Source organism: Microcebus murinus, chromosome 9 (assembly GCF_040939455.1).
Source record: "Microcebus murinus isolate Inina chromosome 9, M.murinus_Inina_mat1.0, whole genome shotgun sequence".
Taxonomy (NCBI): Eukaryota; Metazoa; Chordata; class Mammalia; order Primates; family Cheirogaleidae; genus Microcebus; species Microcebus murinus.
Genome location: NC_134112.1, coordinates 11,077,774 through 11,095,648, shown reverse-complemented (window position 1 = coordinate 11,095,648; position 17,875 = coordinate 11,077,774). Strand labels below are relative to the sequence as shown.

Genomic DNA, 17,875 nt, shown 5'->3' with positions numbered 1-17,875 from the left:
ACCAGTAACTCTATGTACTCATTCAGAAGGTATCCTCATTGTGCTGTTACTCTAATTTAGACTACTGTATTAGGTTTCTATTACTACATAACAAATTGCCACAAATTAAGTGACTTAAAAGAGCAGCCATTTATCACCCCCTAATTCTGTAGGTCAGAAGTCTGGGCACAACCTGAGTTCTCTGCTGAGGATCTCACAGGCTGAAATCAAGGTGTTGGTCAACCTGTGTTCTCATCTAGGGGCTTGTCTCCCAAAGAGATTGTTCCAAGATCACTCAGGTTGTTGGCAGAATTCAGATCCTTGCTAGTCTTTCGCTGGAGCAGCTCAGTGGGTCCTTGCTGCCTGGCCCTCTCCATCAGCAAAGCCAGCATGGAGAACCTCCCTTGCATCAAATCCCTCTCTTATGTTGTCTCTCTGACTTCAGAAAGGACTGTTTTCTAAAGACTCATCTGATTAGGTAAGGTGATACTCTCCCCTTTGATTAACTCGAAGGCAATGGCTTAGTGGCCTAATCATGGCAGGATGTCCAACACATGCACAGGCCCCGCCCACACTCAACAGACAGGGATTATCCAGGGGGCAGGAATCTTGAGGGCTATCTCAGATTCCTGTCTACCACATTTATTAACCTTCAGTGTCCGCCTGTGTCGGTGGTCACCCCCCACACCCAGATGAAGAGTTCTACTTTGCTTTCTTTTAACAGAAGTCCATCCCTGCAATATAATCCTTAGATTTTCTGCCAGAACAGTAACTGGTGTGGCTTGGGCACTGAATATGCAGTCTAGCATGCAGAAAGGAGTGTATTTAAGCTGATTAATTGGATTATATTCCACTTGGATTATATTCCACTTTTGCAGTATCATTGCCTGATATATGGAGCAGAATTTCCTCAGGAAGTAGTCATTCATTCATTCATTCCCTCATTTATCAATGTGCTCAGTACACATATCATGTGTGGTTTCTGTGTGCAAATAACTCTACTACATGTGCATCCTCATGGCTCATGGGAAAATAAATAATGTCATGAGAACTATAGAGGAGATATTGAAGCAGAAGAAAGAACAGCCATCTCTGTTGGTGGTTGCCAAAGTCAGAAAAAGCTCCACAGAAGAAATTGTATTTGAATGGGTTTTTGAAGGATGAGTAGGAGTTTGGCAAGGCAAAGAAGTGGGAAAGACCAAATTCTAGGCAAATAGTAAGTATGCGAAAGTGTATGAAAGAAAATGAGGTCTTCAGAGAATGACTATCATAAATCAAGCTAGAAAGGTAAGCAGGAACCAGACATGTAATTAGGAAATTTAGATTTCATTCTGGAAGTACTGAGAAATCAGAGGAAGTTCTGATGCAACAGAATGAAATGATCAAAACTGTGTTTCAGAGACATAAACTTTATTGGCAACTGTTAAAAAGAAGCTGAAGACGGAGAGACTCTTTATGAGGTTACTACAAGGGCAAGGAATGACAAGGGCCATTCTAAGCCAGTGACGGTGGAAGGAAAGAGAAAAGAACGGACTCCAGAGGGAGGAGGAAAGTTTAGCCTCAGTGACTGGTTGTACTCGGGCTCCTGATGGTTAGAACAACAAGTGGGGTTGCCCAAGGTGTGCAGATGGGAAATGTCACCAACAAAGATGACAATGTATCCACAAAGCACATGCAGAAGGTGAAGTTAGAATAACAGTTCTTTCCTTCCTTCTCTTTTTGGGGTACTCTAAAATAAGCACGGAAAGGTCAGTTAAATTCCTTATAATTACACAACAAATTTTGTTCTTCTTGGTTTCCAGTCTATTCACATAATCCCATGCCTTCTTTATAGGTATTTAAGTAAAAGAATCAAAAGATTAGCGATGTAGACATGGATGTGGATATTACTATAGATATAGATAGAATAAATGTGCGTATGATATATAGTTTTACATTTTATGTAAAATACACAATTATATACATATTACATATTTAAACACACAGAGAGAGACCTTCCTTTCCATTCTGCCAAGCCACAAGAAAATATTGGCCTAACCTTGCCATAGCGGCACCTGTAAATAAAACCAGGAATATTCTATTCTGTTGCTGAGCGTTCTCGGAGCCTTCTATGGAGACGGTGGAGGCCTGGTCCAGATCCAGTTTATTTGCTCTAAGGCACAAGAAGGAGCCTAACTTCCCATATATCACAGGTTTGTAAGAGCAGGCTTTACTCTTCAAAGCGGTTAGAGTTGCCTAGCTGCGAGGCTCAGGCCTCAGCAGGACGTCCCTGGCAGGCCCTCCCAGGAGGAAGTCGGGCAGCCCTACAGCTGGAGCGCAGGTCTTCCCTACGCCCAGTCTCCAAGGGCACCTCTTCCGAACAGAAAACGCTGTTACATTGCTAGTGAGAGAAAAAAAAATTGCTCCTGATTCCATTACTGCTCTACTAATGGAGTTGTCTGTCTTTTGTTGTCCTTGACTTCGGGCAGCGCTATTTCTGAGTGTCATTTTTAAACTTAAGGAACACTGCCACCCGAAATTGAACGTCTCGGACGCTGCAAGGTTCTAAGGGAGAGGAGCCGCAGTTTTCTCGCCCCATTTGCTTCTTTCCTGCTCTTCCTCCTCCTTGGAGAACTTTTACAAAGAAAGCACCAAGCCCGGTCCATTTAACTTTCATCAGTAGCACATTATGGTGTTGGCTGAGTGGTACCAGGCAGCCTCTCGCGAATGAAACTAGTGCTTTATTTTCCCCCCTCATGTCTGGCTGCAAGACAGGAAAGACAAAACTAGATGCCTCTCGAACTACATGTTACGGCCTACGTCCCGGAACAGTTAAGACCACTCCTTCCGCGTGCAAAGGCATTTGATCTCGGCTTCTAATTGGTACTCCTGCCTTACTGTGAATACCCTCAACTCCTTCAAACTCAACACGAACCAAACCAAATTAACTGTCCCTACCATTTTTCTGTTCTTGACCTTTCCTGATTTTCATAAATTTCCAAGTGAGCATAAATGAATCATCGTACTTCCACTCTCTCAGACTGGAGTCGTCTTCTCTCACACCCCTCCCTAAATGCCTAAGTGAAGATACTTTCTAACTCATGTCGATCATGTCTCTGAATTTCTCACACCCGTGTTCTCCTTTCGATTACATTATCACCCTCCCATTGATGTCCTTATCATCTTAGCTACTTCAAGGCAATAACAGGTCCCATTATTTACACTGTCACAACCAGTAGAGACCTTTCTACCTATGGCAGTGGTCCCCAACCCTTTTGGCACCAGGGACTGGGGGGTGGGGAGGAGGAGGCAGAACTCAGGCAGTGACGGGAGTGATGGGGAGCAGCTGTAAATGCAGATGAAGCTTCGCTGGCTCACCTGCCACTCACCTCCTGCCGTGCAGCCAGGTTCCTAAGTGTCACAGAAGACAATTTTTCCATGGACAGGGAGGGGTGGGGGAAGGCGGTGTGGAGCTCAGGCAGTGATGCACGGCCCAGTTCCTAACAGCCATGGACCAGTACCAGGCTGTGGCCTGGGGCTTGGGGACCACAGACCTATGGCATCCCATTACGATATCAAAAATAAAATCAGATCAAGTTAGAGAAAATTTTAAAGTTTATTGTCATACAGAAAATACAGATCATGATCTGGGAGATGTCAATGGTAAGAAGCTCCCTTAACAGAAGTTACAACACAGTGTACAAAGCAGTATAAAGCAGTATAAAGGAGGCAGTATTTTTACTTTTTTCATGTTGGGCTATTATATGTTATCATTTTTTTTTTCATGGAAAACAGAGCTGTTAAAACTAACTTGCCTATAGCTGATTGGTTTAATTTCACTGAATCATGTGGACACGGATGTAAAGCTTTCATTTTGTGTGTGTGATTAGAAATAGCCTTTCAAGGAAATTAGGATGACTTAAGTTTGGTTACATGGTTATGGGCTGGTGGCCTTGGGGTATATCTAAACTGTGGTCCCCATTTTTATTTTTCTCTAACAACATCCAAGACCTACAATTCTCTGGATGATCAAGGACCGTGTGAACGTCTGACGGTTTCCTTGCCCTCCCGATCCCGCCGGCCTTCGCTTCTGCCCACCACCAGCACCCACCCGCACTTACATCACAAGTGCGGCTCTCTCCGTCCCGCCTTCCATCCTCCCAGACCCGAGCCCCCATTGCCACCACTCTGTCCCTGGGTTGCTCTGGGGCTTTCAGTCATCAGCCCCTCTTTGTTTCTGGCTATCTCAGTCCTCCCATGCGCCCGCAATCTTGGGAATCCAGTCTTCGGAGTTTGCGACCTCCTCCTCGCCCACACACCACAGCCCTTGATGCCATTTCAGCAGCCCACAGCACTGCCACTCTTCTCTCCTTGCCCGCCAGGCTTCCTCCTCCTGTCCCACTTCTTTCACCTGATATGCCTCTTCCAGGCCTGACCCTTCCACGGGCCACCTCCTCAGCACTGCCACAGCAGCTTCTCGGAATTATAAATCTGAATGTGTCATTTGCATAATTCAGATCTTCCTGTTGCTCCCAGATGCCTTTGGGACAAGTCCAAGCTCTGGCAGGGGCCTGATTTTCCCATTCTACAGATGAAGAGGCTGAAGAGGTTGTGAATGATAGAGTCAGGAACTTGAATGTGCAGAGCTAGCAATGAAACCGGGCTCACCATACTCCAAAAGTCCTTCAGAGGCTTGACATCAAAGCCAGGTCAGCAGAGGCAGCCGGGCAAAATCCATCACCCATGGATGCTCATGGATGCAAGTAGCTTGCCCATGAATGACAGGCTTTTATCTCTTCAGGGCTACTCACTAGTTCTAAACAGAGCCTGGCCCAGCTGAGGGTTTACATGGCTCCAATAGCCATGGCATGGAGATAGGGCAGGTGCAGAGAAGTTGATGTTGTGAGTATGTGAAGAGAAGTTAAGAAGAAAGTTCTCTGAAGGGAAGAAAGAACCCAGGAGTGGCCACTGAGTTTCGGGGTATATTTTGATAAGCTAACTTTAGTGTCTCATGCAGGCAACTGTAGGTAGAAATAGTCTCATCTTAATAAAGGTAATTAGGTTTTTCATAATGAAAATAATAAATGCTCATTATATTATAGAAAACATGAAAAATACAGAAAAAGGAAATGGGAAAAACATATTCTTACCTGATAAAACAACTGCTATTAAAATTTGTTGTGATTCTTTCCAGTCTTTTTTCTATTCATGTAACTCATGTTATTGCGATCATGAATGTATGTAATTATTTGTCCTGCTTTTTTCACTTATTCTAATGCAAGCATTTTATATCTTATCAGCATTTAGCACGTTATAATTATATTGTAATTGTACATATTTATGTATAAATTATCATAATATAAATTATGATCATTTAGAAAAATATAAACTATTCTATCATATGCATATACTATGATGTAACTAACCTATTCTTGGGCATTTAGTTTAGAAGATTAATTATAATATGCTCCAGAATGGAATAACTGAACCAAAGATTTAGACATTTTGAGGACCTGAATTGGTTAAGGGGCTGGATTCTCACCTAGGCAGGCCTTCCTAGAGTAGCACCTATTCCTGGATTTGAGCTTCAAATGTGACATGCCCAGAATTCAGTTTTGTCAGTTCTGAGGATGATTGGTTCTTAGGGATTGTCTACAGACATTAGATGTACCACATGGAGACTGTGGAAGTTATTAGCCCTGTTTGCCAAACATTCCTACTTTCTACCTCCTAGGCCCACCACAGGATCATACTTCCTGCTCCCTGTGCCTGGCTGGGGCCTGTCTAGTTCTGACGAGGAGTTGTGTTTGGGAGTGGACACTTATTTGCAAGAGGAAGAGCCTCCAGAGCTCTCTTTGCGTCTGTCACTGTGACTAGCAATGTTTGAGAGGATGGCCGCTCCCTGAGCCCACACACAGTGAGGAGTGTGAGCAAGAAATACAACATTTCTATCTAAAGTCCCCAAGACTTGGAAGTTGGTTGTCCCTGCGGCATGCTCTAGCTCTGCAGTCCCCAACTCCCCGGCCACAGCCCAATATAGGTCCGTGACCTGTTAGGAACCAGGTCATGCAACACTGCCTGAGCTCCACTTCCCCGCAGGTCCCCACACCCTCCAACATACCCCCCACCACCATGGAAAAATTGTCTTCCATGAAACTTAGGAACCAGCTGCACAGCAGGAGGTGAGTGGCCGTGGACAAGCAAAGCTTCATCTGAATTTACAGCCGCTCCCCATCGCTGGCATCACCGCCTAAGCTTCGCACTCCCCTCAACACCTCCACCAACCCCGCCCACTGCCCCACCCCCACCCCCATGCCCACCGTGGAAAAGTTGTCTTCTAAGAAACTGGTCTGTAGCGCCAAAAAGTTGGACCATTGCATCCTGACTGCTGCAGAAGAGAAACTGACATTTGCGTGCCCAACATATTTAATCTCTGTAAAGAGAAATCAACTAAAGCTAAAAGCTTGCTGCTAGCAATCAAGCTGAATAAAAGAAAATATTTATATATTTTAGGTGTTTCCCAGCCCATAATTAAGGGTATTGTGATGTTCAGTGCTAATTAAGACTTCTTGCACCCAAATAGTCTGGGCTGGGCAATGCCAACATTTACCTTCTTGGGTCCCATTTTTACACTTTTATTGTTGACCTAGCCAAGTTCTGATGGTCACAATCCTCCTTTAATTTTAATTATTGCTGCTTTTATTTTTAAAGTCACACTGTGTGCTATTTAACAAATGAGTGGTTTAGAACCAAATGAAATAAAATGTAAGAGACCTGCCTTCTCCTCTCCTCTAGCAGCCCACTCCCTAGAGTTCAGAGTTTGGACTGTGTCCCTCCAGCCTTTTTCTCTGCAGTTCGGGATACAGATGGAATCCCACTCTTCGTAGTCTTCTGTGCTTTGCTTTTTCACTTCATTTGTCAGGTATCTTTTCATGTTGGTGCCTATTGATTTACCACTTTCTTTTTAACGATGGTAGAGTTCTGTTTCAAAGACTTACTATCCTGCATTTAACCAGTTTCCTATTGATAGACAGGTTTGCTTTTCTCCATTCTTTTGGTCTTATCAATAATATTCCAATGAACATCCATCTTTGTAAAACATATGTTTTACACATTTGTTCAAGTTAATCTAGTAGGAAAATTCCTAGAAGTAGAATTCTGGGTTGAAGGGAATTTGCAGTTTAAATGCCAATAACTATTGCTAATTTCCTTTCCAAATATCAAATCAATTTACATTCCCACCAATACAGTGTGAGAGTTCTTGCCTTTTCCACTCTAAAGAACGTGGGGTATTATCAGACTTTTAAAAATCTCTGCCATTATGATAAGGAAAGAATATATTGCATTGTTGATTGAAAGTGCACTTATTAGTTACAGGTGAGTTTGTGCTTGTTCTTACTATGATAAAACTTTAGTCAAGTATGGTGAGGCCTGGGTGGCATTCTTTCTCATTAAGTTATGCTGATTTTATTGTTTGAATCTCAAAGAATAACCCTATTTGTAAGCCCTAAGGAAGCATCTTGGAGGGAGGGAGAGAGCACAAGAGAGCGAGCCAGCCTGCAGCTGGGGTGTTTTACAGTGAAGGAAGGCGGATGGACCGGGCATTGGGCAGCTCTTGCACCTCTCAGTTAATTGATGTCACATATTCTTTCTTTGCAGCAATTCAGTTTTGTGTCCTTGCCCACTGACGTGCTGGAAATCGAGGTGAAGGACAAGTTCGCCAAGAGCCGTCCCATCATCAAGCGCTTCTTGGGAAAGCTGTCGATGCCTGTTCAGAGACTCCTGGAGAGACACGCCATCGGGTAAACCTGTGCCCGAGATCTCACTGTCACTAGGCTTCAGCCAACAGGCCACGCCCGGGGAAGCTGCAGGAGAGTAGTGTCACAGACAGTCACACAAAAATGGTGCTGTTATATTTCCTTGGCTTCTCCCATTAATGGCATTGCCCAAGCCATTCAATTAAACAAAGCCTTCCCTTTCTCCTTGTTTGTGTATCAACTGGCTACTTAGGCAAGAGAGTAAAAAAGTCTTAAGACAGTATAAAAAGAAGCCCTCGATGCTGTATTTTTCTGTAGGTGTAGAAACTAAAGTTTGTTTTACTATGAAGAATATTATTTCATTCATATGCCCGTCTCATATGTAGGATTTAATCATATTCAACATTTCCATAACAAGATGAAATGCCGGGTTACTAGGGTAGAGTATCTTCAAAGATGCTAGTATTTACAGAAAATGCTAGATAATATGGACGGAAATTTGAAAGCATAAATTCTCATGAAATGACAGCAGTTACGTTGCCCACAGAATTCCATTGTGTATGGAAATATGTTTCTGCATTTTGTCTTTTACATTCATGTCCACTCGTGGTTCTCATTCCAGTGGACTATGACCAGATAAAATGCTTATGAATAATACGTTTTGCCTTGGGAAACAGCAACCTATATTTGAAAGCACTATATAGCTCTCTGTTCATAAACATATGCTTATATGCAATCTCACCCTTAGAATGATATCAAAGGAATGAGAAAAACTATGCAGAATTTCCAAGTGTCTTAAAGTTCTTTGAATTTTCAGGACTTTAGAATCACTATTGATTATCATAAGGACATTTAATCAGGACCTTATAGCTTACATGCCACTGTGTGCACGTAGACATGCCATTAACTCTCGAGCCAAAGGGAGCTGACGTTTATGGTGCTGCGGCCGTGTGTCAAACTCGGTGTTTGCACTGTCCACTTGTGGTTGTGAGGATTCACCAGACCAAAAGGGCCTATACACAACCTGGCACAGTTGTTGGCACGTAGTAGGAACTCAGAAGCAAATGATATTCCTTGTGACCTTTGTTATTTCACTTAGTCCTCATGACTCTTTTTCTGCAACTCAGCATTATCTCTGCGCCTCCCTATGAGGAAACAAGGCTTAGAAAGGATGAATAATTGCCTGTAAGTGGCAGAGATGCCGCCGGAGTGCAGACGCACCCCTGCCTCCCTCCAAAGCCCAGTGCTGCCCCTGATCGACAGGCTCCTCGCAGGGCTCCGGGACGGACTCTCTTGCTTTCCACTCCTCCACAATCACGGCTGTTAGCACCTCTGCCAGGAGGGGACTGGAGGACAAAAAGAGGGCTGGACAGGGCTCTGTGTGCCCCCGCACCGAGCACACTGCTGCCCACTGCGGGTTACGTATTCCGTCCTCTCCTGCCCGCCACAGCCTCAGAGAGAAGCCATCTGCTCTCCATGGCGAGAACTTTTCTCAAGCTGAAGCTGCTGGCTCATTTCTTCTTGTAGTTTTCCCACCCTCCCAGCCGCCTCCTGTGGAAAGGCACACCCACAGGTGGTGAGAGCAAGTAACTGAGGTCGAGGAGGTGTCCCCTACCAGAAGGTCAGCTATGATTCTCCAGCGTTCTTACCCCCCAGGGAAATGGAGAGCACAGACGGAGCGTGTTGAGCTTCAAACTCTCTAAGAGGAAGGAAGAGCAAGCCATTGGGGTGTCTCCTCTCCCCTTCCCCAATGGGATGACAGACTGCCCCCTGGTGGCTGGGCAGGGTGGCTCCTCAAAAACCTGCTGCTTGCCAAGGCCCCTGGAGGCCACTTCGGCAATGCTGCCCCTTCTGAAGGTGTCCCCACGCAAGCAGGAGCAGGATGTGGATGTGATGGCCATGCAGCCTGGGCCATGGCAGAACCCCTTAGTGCAAATCCAGCTTCCCTCTGCCCTCGGCAAATGCACTCCCCATCCAGCCCCCTGCACCCATTGCTCTCCACCGGCTGCCTCTCCACCCTCAGATATTTGCACCTTTCCTCTGCAGACACACACGCTCTCTCGCTCCCAGTGCTCCCTCGATTCCTTTGCCTGTAACATCCCAGCCTTCAGCCGGCTCTCTGCCTCTAACCCTGACTTCGCCCGCACCCGTTTGTACCAACCGCGGCACCTTTTACGTGGCAGTGGCCCCAGAAGTATTTATTGATTGAGTGGGTGAAAAGCAAAGGAAAGAAAAGCCTGGGAAGCAAATACAAAGCATAATAAAGTGAGTTTTTCTTTCACTATCTGATGATCTTTAGGCCTCCCCTGATTTTAATCAAGTTTGAGGTTCAGGATGTCTTTCTTATGGTCATAGCAGGCCTACTTCATAATACTGAGGAAGGCCCTTTCTAAATAGACAAAATACTTTCCTCATATGATGCTTTATTTAACAGCCTTCAGGGGAACTCCAAACACTGAATCATGGCTTATCAAAGAACAATGCAGGGTGTCCCAAAAAGTCGCCACATGGAGACTTTTGGGATGCCCTGTGTTAGGTTAGTGGATCATTGGGATATAATTTTGTTTGTTTCATGATCCCAGTATTCTCTAGAAAGAAACATTAAAACACTACGAGCCAGTGATTTATCTTTTGATTTGAATGTCACAACTTGATAAATGGAATAAATAGAGAATCATTTGAGTAAACACTGGTTTGGGGATTTGTTTTTGCTGTCATTGGGTACACTGGATTTGTTAATTCCTGAAAAGCCCAAGGTAGTCACTCCTATTTAGGCCAAAGTGTAGGGGGCAATTTACTCTGCTGAAGCTATATTATTGATAAAAATGTAACCTCAAAGCTTCAGGTTGATGCCCCCTGGATAGTTTTCTTTTAAGTAATTAAGAAATTGCTTTCAGACCAGGAGCAGTGGCTCACACCTGTAATCCCAGCATTTTAGAAGGCCAACGCAGGAGGATCGCTTTGAGGCCAGGAGTTGAAGACCAGCCTTGGCAACAAAGCAACCCTGTGTCTACAAAAAAGAAAAAGCAATTGCTTTGAGTGGGTAGGGGGGATGACACCAGTGTCCAGGGTGGAGACTCGGGTTCTTTATGTGTGGGAGCCCTGCAATTGGTGTTGACTGGAAGTCACAGGCTAGAGAAGCCAGCCCACGAGTCTTGGTCTGCTCCGTCCTGCAGCAGATGCCTTTTCCACAGCACCCACGGGCCCTCCAGTAACCATGACAGCATCCTTTCTTAGACATGACATGTGTTCCACAGATATGCATCTGCTGGCACTGTCCATTGTTAAGAGCATATTTGGAAAATGGCAGTCTACACAGAAGCAGCAAGCAAAGGACATCCATGTCTTTATTTATTCTCCTCTCTCTCTCTCTGTCTGTCTCTCTCTCTCCCTGTGCTTTAGAACACAGCTTGGCAAACTGTGTAGGCAAACTTTCTATAAAGGGCCAGGCGGTATATATTTTAGGTTTGCAGGCCACACAGTGTCTGTCCAAACTACTCACCTCTGCCATTGTCTCATGAAAGTAGCCACAGATAATATGCGAGCTAATAAATAGGACTGCACTCCAATAAAACTTTATTTATGGACACTGAAATTTGAATTTTATCTAATTTTTACATGCCACAAAGTATTACTCTTCTTTTGTTTCTTTTTCCAACCATTAAAAAATATAAAAAGTTTGCAGCGATACAAAAACAGGTGGTGGGTGGGCCGGATTTGGCCCACAGGCTGTAGTTTGCCTACTACCGCTTTAGAACACAGTCCCTGACTTACAATGGTTCAACTTAAGAATTTTTTTACTTAACAATGGTACCAAAGTGATATGAATCCAGTATAAACCATACTTCAAATTTTGAATTTTGACCTTTTCCTGGGCTAACTTTATGCTGTGCCATGCTGCCTTGTGATGCTGGGCAGCAGCAGAGACCCACAGCTCCCAGCCAGCCACACGATCACGAGGATAAACAGCCAACACCATACTCCACAGTGTACCATATTCAATAAACGCCATGAGATATTGAGCACCTTATTATAAGACAGGCTTTGTGTTAGATGATTTTGCCCACCCATAGGCTACTGTAAATGGTCCAAGCACGTGTAGGGTAGGTTAGGCTAAGCTATGATACTCAGTAGATTATGTGTATCAAGTGCATTTTTGACTTTGCAATATTTTCAATCTACCATGGGTTTGTCAGAACGTAATCCCACTGTAGGTCGAGGAGCATCCGTATTCGAAAAGGATTTCCCTACCGTTTGGTACTGCTGCTGAGCACGTGTGCTTTCCCATCTCCACCTTAGGATGGTCTCCTATGTACCTGAGCCCATCATCACCTCCTATTCTCAGGACCTCCCGGGGCTTGCCTGCCTCTGCCACTGGCACAGAAAGCACACTGTGTGGTCATTAAGAGGACAAGTATTGAGCAGATCTGTGATGGTACTTATTTCCTTCCAGGGATAGGGTGGTCAGCTACACACTTGGCCGCAGGCTTCCAACAGATCATGTGAGTGGACAGCTGCAATTCCGATTTGAGATCACTTCCTCCATCCACCCAGGTATTTTCAGCATGAACTTCATGTCTTGTCCTAGGGTGGTATCATAGTGTGGTTCCTTCTCCAAAATACAATAACCGTGGTTCTCTCCAGACACGTCCTAGGTTTTATGGTTCTCTATCTTCTCCATTTGAGGCCCAGAGGACAGAGATCTAGTCTGGAAGCCAGGTTGCTGTCCCCTTGATTGAGAGGCTCCTCTTCACTATAGTGACCCAAAGATAGAGGGTTACACAGCTGAATGGGGGTTGACAATGAGGCCAGCATGGATATGGAGCCCTGTCTTATTGGTCATCCTACTCCCAGCACTCACAAAGGAGGTAGTCAGTAGGTGTTTAATCATTGCACACATGAATGAACAAAGGGAGGAATGACTGTGGACCATCTCCTTCTACCTAGTAACTAGATATAGACTAGTCAGTTGCTGAAGAATGTCATGTTGTTGAAGAACTATGATTATACATAATATCACAGAGAAAATGAAAAATATGAATTGGATAGAAAACTTCAGAACCATCCAGTGTTCAGTTTTTCATGCCAAAACATATTTCCAAATAAGAATGATAAGATGCCTCATCATTCCACTTTTGCTCTTTTCCCACAACCCCCATACTGAGTATAGATCATGCTGAGAATTGTGAGGGCCTCCTGGGACACATTTATGAGTCGCTGTTAAAGCTAATGAAGGTTTTGAGGACTCAAAGTCTGAAGTATATCACAACCCACACATTCAACTCCAGTTGTACTTTTCTATGCCCAATATACTACTTAGATTGTGAGAAAACACCTTGACTGTTTTAGCTTTTCAACTTCAGCCTTTTTCTGCATTCTGAGAATAAAACTGACTCTTTCTTTGGTGAAGCCATAGGACAGCTTTACAGCTCACCAAAGGGACTGTTTTTCTTTGACTAGTGAATTGCACCAGTGCATTTGAAATGGGGAAGTTTGCATCTGGCAGGAGTTCAATAGAACAGCTGCAGGAAGGTAGAGTTAAACAGTGATTGCTATTCCTTGAATGGCTGCTTGGTGCGGAGACCTAGTTTATTTTTTTATTGCAGTAAACTCCAAATGCTGGAACCTTCCAGCCTGAGCTATTGAATGACTATGGTTGCTCTCATCCATCATCCAGCCTTTTTCCTCTCTCTAGTTGCTTAAGAACCCTGTTGACCCAGTCAGCCACCCTGCAGGACTCAACCAGAGGAAACATTCTGAGCAAATACAATTAACTTTTCCAGGGGTCATCAAGGAACTATAAAGACCACCACCCACATCTCTGGAAATCATTCATGTAGCAAACATTGTTGAGCACCTGTTATGTGCCCAGAACTGGAGTAGTGCTAGACTTTGAGCATTTTAACCAAAAAATGAATTCCCTTGAAACAGAATTCTGAAATATATCCATGACTGCACATTGTCATTAACACAATGACTGCACATTGTCATTAGCACAATGAGCCCTCATTCTTACAGAATTTTTCAGCAGAGCTCTGGCCGGTGAGAAACCCTAATCAACCCCTACATCCAATATCCTAATGTAGAAATCCCTTAGCGATTGCTTCCTGTCCAGAGGTGTCTATTAATACCACACTGCTCTCTTCTGGAAGGAATGACATATTTTTCTTCTTGCCGGCAGATGATGAGGAGATGTCCCTGAGTACGGAGCCTGAATCGGCACAAACTCAGGACAGCCCCATGAGCAACCTGGTGGAGAGCAGCCGCAGGGAGCCCGTGTGTGATGCCGCAGAGCCCTCGGAGAGCTGGAAGCCAGAGCCGCCGAGTGACGGCTGCGCCCTGGACGGGTCGGGGGACGAGAGCCTGGAGCTTGCCAGGCCAGCTGAGGAAGCGGCTGGCACCGCCCAGGCGGCAGATGATGGCACCGACTCGCTGGGACCTGCAGGGGCCGGGGAGCTCCTGGCCCCGGGGCAAAATGACAGCCAGCCCGCCCTGAGTGCAGAAGAACTGGCCGAGGAGCTGGACCTGGGTGGGGAGGCGCCGCCACTGCTGCTGGAAGACGGGGACGCTCCAGCCAGCACCGAGGGGCCCATGGAGGAGGAAGCGGCAACAGAGACCCAGGCTGGAGGGGCGGAGGAGAAGGACCCGGAGGAGGAGGAGGAGGGCGACGTGCCTACGCTGGAGCAGGGAGGGGGCAGGCTGCAGCTGCGGGGCTCGGTGAAGAGAAAAAGCAGGCCATGCTCCTTGCCTGTGTCCGAGCTGGAGACGGTGATCGCGTCGGCCTGCGGGGACCCCGAGACCCCGCGGACACACTACATCCGCATCCACACCCTGCTGCACAGCATGCCCTCGGCCCGCGGCGGGGTCGCCCCGGAGGAGGAGGACGGCGCGGAGGAGGAGTCCACCCTCAAGGATTCCTCGGAGAAGGACGGGCTCAGCGAGGTGGACACGCTGGCAGCTGACCCGCCCGTCCTGGAAGAGGATGGGGACGAGCCCGAGGGGGCCACTCCGGGCACGGCGCCCCCTGGCCACGCCGGGGGCCGCTACCCCAGCTTCGCCAACGGTGCGGTCCCAGACGGCGACACGCACCCCAGCACGGGGAGCGAGAGCGACTCCAGCCCCCGGCAAGGCGGGGACCACAGCTGCGAGGGCTGCGACGCGTCCTGCTGCAGCCCCTCGTGCTACAGCTCCTCGTGCTACAGCACGTCCTGCTACAGCAGCTCCTGCTACAGCGCCTCCTGCTACAACGGCAACCGCTTCGCCAGCCACACGCGCTTCTCCTCCGTGGACAGCGCCAAGATCTCCGAGAGCACCGTCTTCTCCTCGCAAGACGACGAGGAGGAGGAGAACAGCGCGTTCGAGTCGGTGCCCGACTCGGTGCAGAGCCCTGAGCTGGACGCGGAGTCCGCGAACGGCGCTGGGCCGTGGCAAGACGAGCTGGCCGCCCCTGGCGGGCACGTGGCAAGAACCACTGAAGGTCTGGAGTCCCCCGTGGCGGGTCCAAGCAGTCGGAGAGAAGGTTAGACCTCAAACCTGATCAGAGTGAGAATAGGACCACCAGGGGGACACAGGTCTCACCAACATGTTTAAAAACAAGAGGGGCGGGGGGGGGGATCAGTCTCAAATGGGTTTGCTGGGGCAATGTATGCCTGTCTTGTACATATATGTGTGCGTGTGTATCTGTGTATATGCGTACAGATGACTGTGAATAGCTGACACCCACCATGTCTCCGATACACACCGAGAATTACAACTAGCTGGATGTGAGCGTGCACTCGTATGTGTGCTTCTCTGTTTGTTTAATCACCAGAACTGGTTAGTGTACATGTTATCTTTCTAGTCTTGACAGCAACCAGAGCCCCAAGACTAGTATCAAATGATATAAGCAGGAAATAATCTTTCATCAGCATTAGGTGGATAATGTGTAAATATCTGCTGACTTCCAAAACACACCGAAGGTTAGCAATAAATGTTAATACTAGTTGAAGAACACAGATTTACCTCTGTTTTAGAATTCAACTAGCCCATGTATGTATATATATATATATATGTATAGCCTATGTGTATTTGTCATTATTTCTGTCTGCTCAATTCTCGTTATTATTGTTGGTTTTGTTTTGTTGTTGTTGTTTTGGGCTGTTTTGGCTAATGGAAGGGAAGAATAACATGAATGTGTAAATCACTTTGTTTCAAATGAGATTCTAATCCAAAAGCTGCCACCTTTAGTTTTAAAATGTATTCTGTGTTTTAACTGAAGATGTTCCTTCTTAGTTATGCCTGTGGAATCATATGTTAAATTAATTTGCATTTCCTTATCCAGGATTGGAAACCATCTTCCAGTCAAGTCACAGTGGCATAGGGAGAAAAAAATAATTCAGTTGTTTGAAAAGAGAAAAAAATAGCCTCTGCTACTCTGCTCTGTTCTGCTGTTTCAATTAGCCTCCAAAAAAAGGGGGAGTGGTATTCCCTCTAGACCGTAAGCTCACTGAGGGCCAGAATTGTGTCTTCTTTATGTTTGAATTCTTAGCATCTAAACAAATGGCTGGCACCTACAATTTTTTTTGAACAGGAACTAAACTGAGCATAAAAAAAAAATTTAAGTATTCAATAGTGCCCAACTCTACATTTCAGAGAAAGAAAGAGCGAGAGAAGGTGGCACGTGTGATAGGGGAAGCCTGAGGAAAATGGTAGAGAAAGAAAGGCAGGGAGAAAGATAAACCATGGTGACAGTATGGAAGGACACCCGAGAGGAGTGGATGGAGAGTTCCTTCCACGAGGAGAAGGGGATGGAACATTCCTTTCTTTAACAAGGATGTTTTTAGGACCTTCTTTGTTCTAGGCCAGAGGCAGTGTGCTGGGCACAGGAAGATGGATTGGCATCAGTTAAGTATGGAAGTACTTATTACATGATTGAAAATAATACAATTTAAGGAGATTTGGGGATTCCCACATGAAAACACAGGCCGGGCGTGGTGGCTCACACCTATAATCCTAGCACTCTGGGAGGCCGAGGTGGGAGGATCGCTCAAGGTCAGGAGTTTAAGACCAGCCTGAGCAAGAGCAAGACCCCGTCTCTACTAAAAATAGAAAGAAATTAATTGGCCAACTAAAAATACATAGAAAAAAATTAGCCAGGCATAGTGGCACCTGCCTGAAGTCCCAGCTACTCAGGAGGCTGAGGCGGGATTATTGCTTGAGCCCAGGAGTTTGAGGTTGCTGTGAGCTAGGCTGACACCACGGCACTCTAGCCGGGGCGACAGAGTGAGACTGTGTCTCAAACTCACACACACACACACATAGGAGCTGGCAGGGATGGTTTAGGCCAGAAATCGGCAATTTTTTTCTATAAAAGGTCAGACAGTAGATATTTTAGGCTTTGTGAGTCAAGAGGCAAAATCAAGTGTCTTCTCACCAAAAGGCTTCTTTTTACAATTTAAAAATGTAATAACACACAAATAACAATTTTCTTAGCCCAGAGCCATACAACCCTGTTTTAGCCTATACTGTATTTTGGCCCCCATGCTGGGAGATAGTCCATACATGGTTAATTAAAAATTGGCTGAGTATAAATACATATAAGAGAATGTTTTGTTTTTAAAAAGACACCGTCCAAATATGGGGCTTAAAAAAAAAATAAAAAAAATAAAAAGACACCATCCATGCCCTTGAGGGGCTAGCAGTTGAGCAGGGGGAGAGCAGGAAAGCGTTTCGGGGCCATAGTGGAAGTCTTTGCATGACGGTTCCTACAGAAATTTCTAAAATTCCTGAATCCTGCAGGGGATAAACTCAGAAAAGGCCACGAAGCGTCTATGCGCCTCACTGTGGTGGTTGCAAAGGGAAACACGAAGGTTTCTGAGGAGGACCGTTGATGTCAGGGAGGCCGTGCGGACTTCTGCGCAGCCGGGCTTCCCGCCTCGGCAGGGAGTCCCGAGCAGCGGTGTCTGGGTTGTGGGTGTGCCCCACGCCCGCCCCGGGCTTCACAACGGCAGATGCTGAAAGAAAGCAGGGCTTCCATACAACCCCCCTGATCGCCCATGCGCGGTGCCCTCTGCTTCCACAAGTGTCACCACTGCCCCTTTGCCGTCACTTCTGCGATTGAGAATTCTTTTACTGTAGAAACTGCCTTAGGTCAGGTGGATTTGCTGCACGCAGACGCACAG

General features: G+C 46.1%; 1 protein-coding gene across 4 annotated transcripts in view; it reads left to right on the top strand.

Moving 5' to 3' along the window:
* The window catches only part of HECW1 (HECT, C2 and WW domain containing E3 ubiquitin protein ligase 1), a 405,077-nt gene that overhangs the window by 279,116 nt on the left and 108,086 nt on the right, over window positions 1–17,875 (top strand). For all 4 annotated transcript variants that reach the window (XM_020289912.2, XM_020289913.2, XM_076006287.1 and 1 more), the window contains 3 exons: window positions 7,618–7,760; window positions 12,169–12,269; window positions 13,897–15,234. In XM_020289912.2, the coding sequence (XP_020145501.2) occupies window positions 7,618–7,760; window positions 12,169–12,269; window positions 13,897–15,234 (1,582 nt within the window). The remainder of the gene's footprint in view (window positions 1–7,617; window positions 7,761–12,168; window positions 12,270–13,896; window positions 15,235–17,875) is intronic.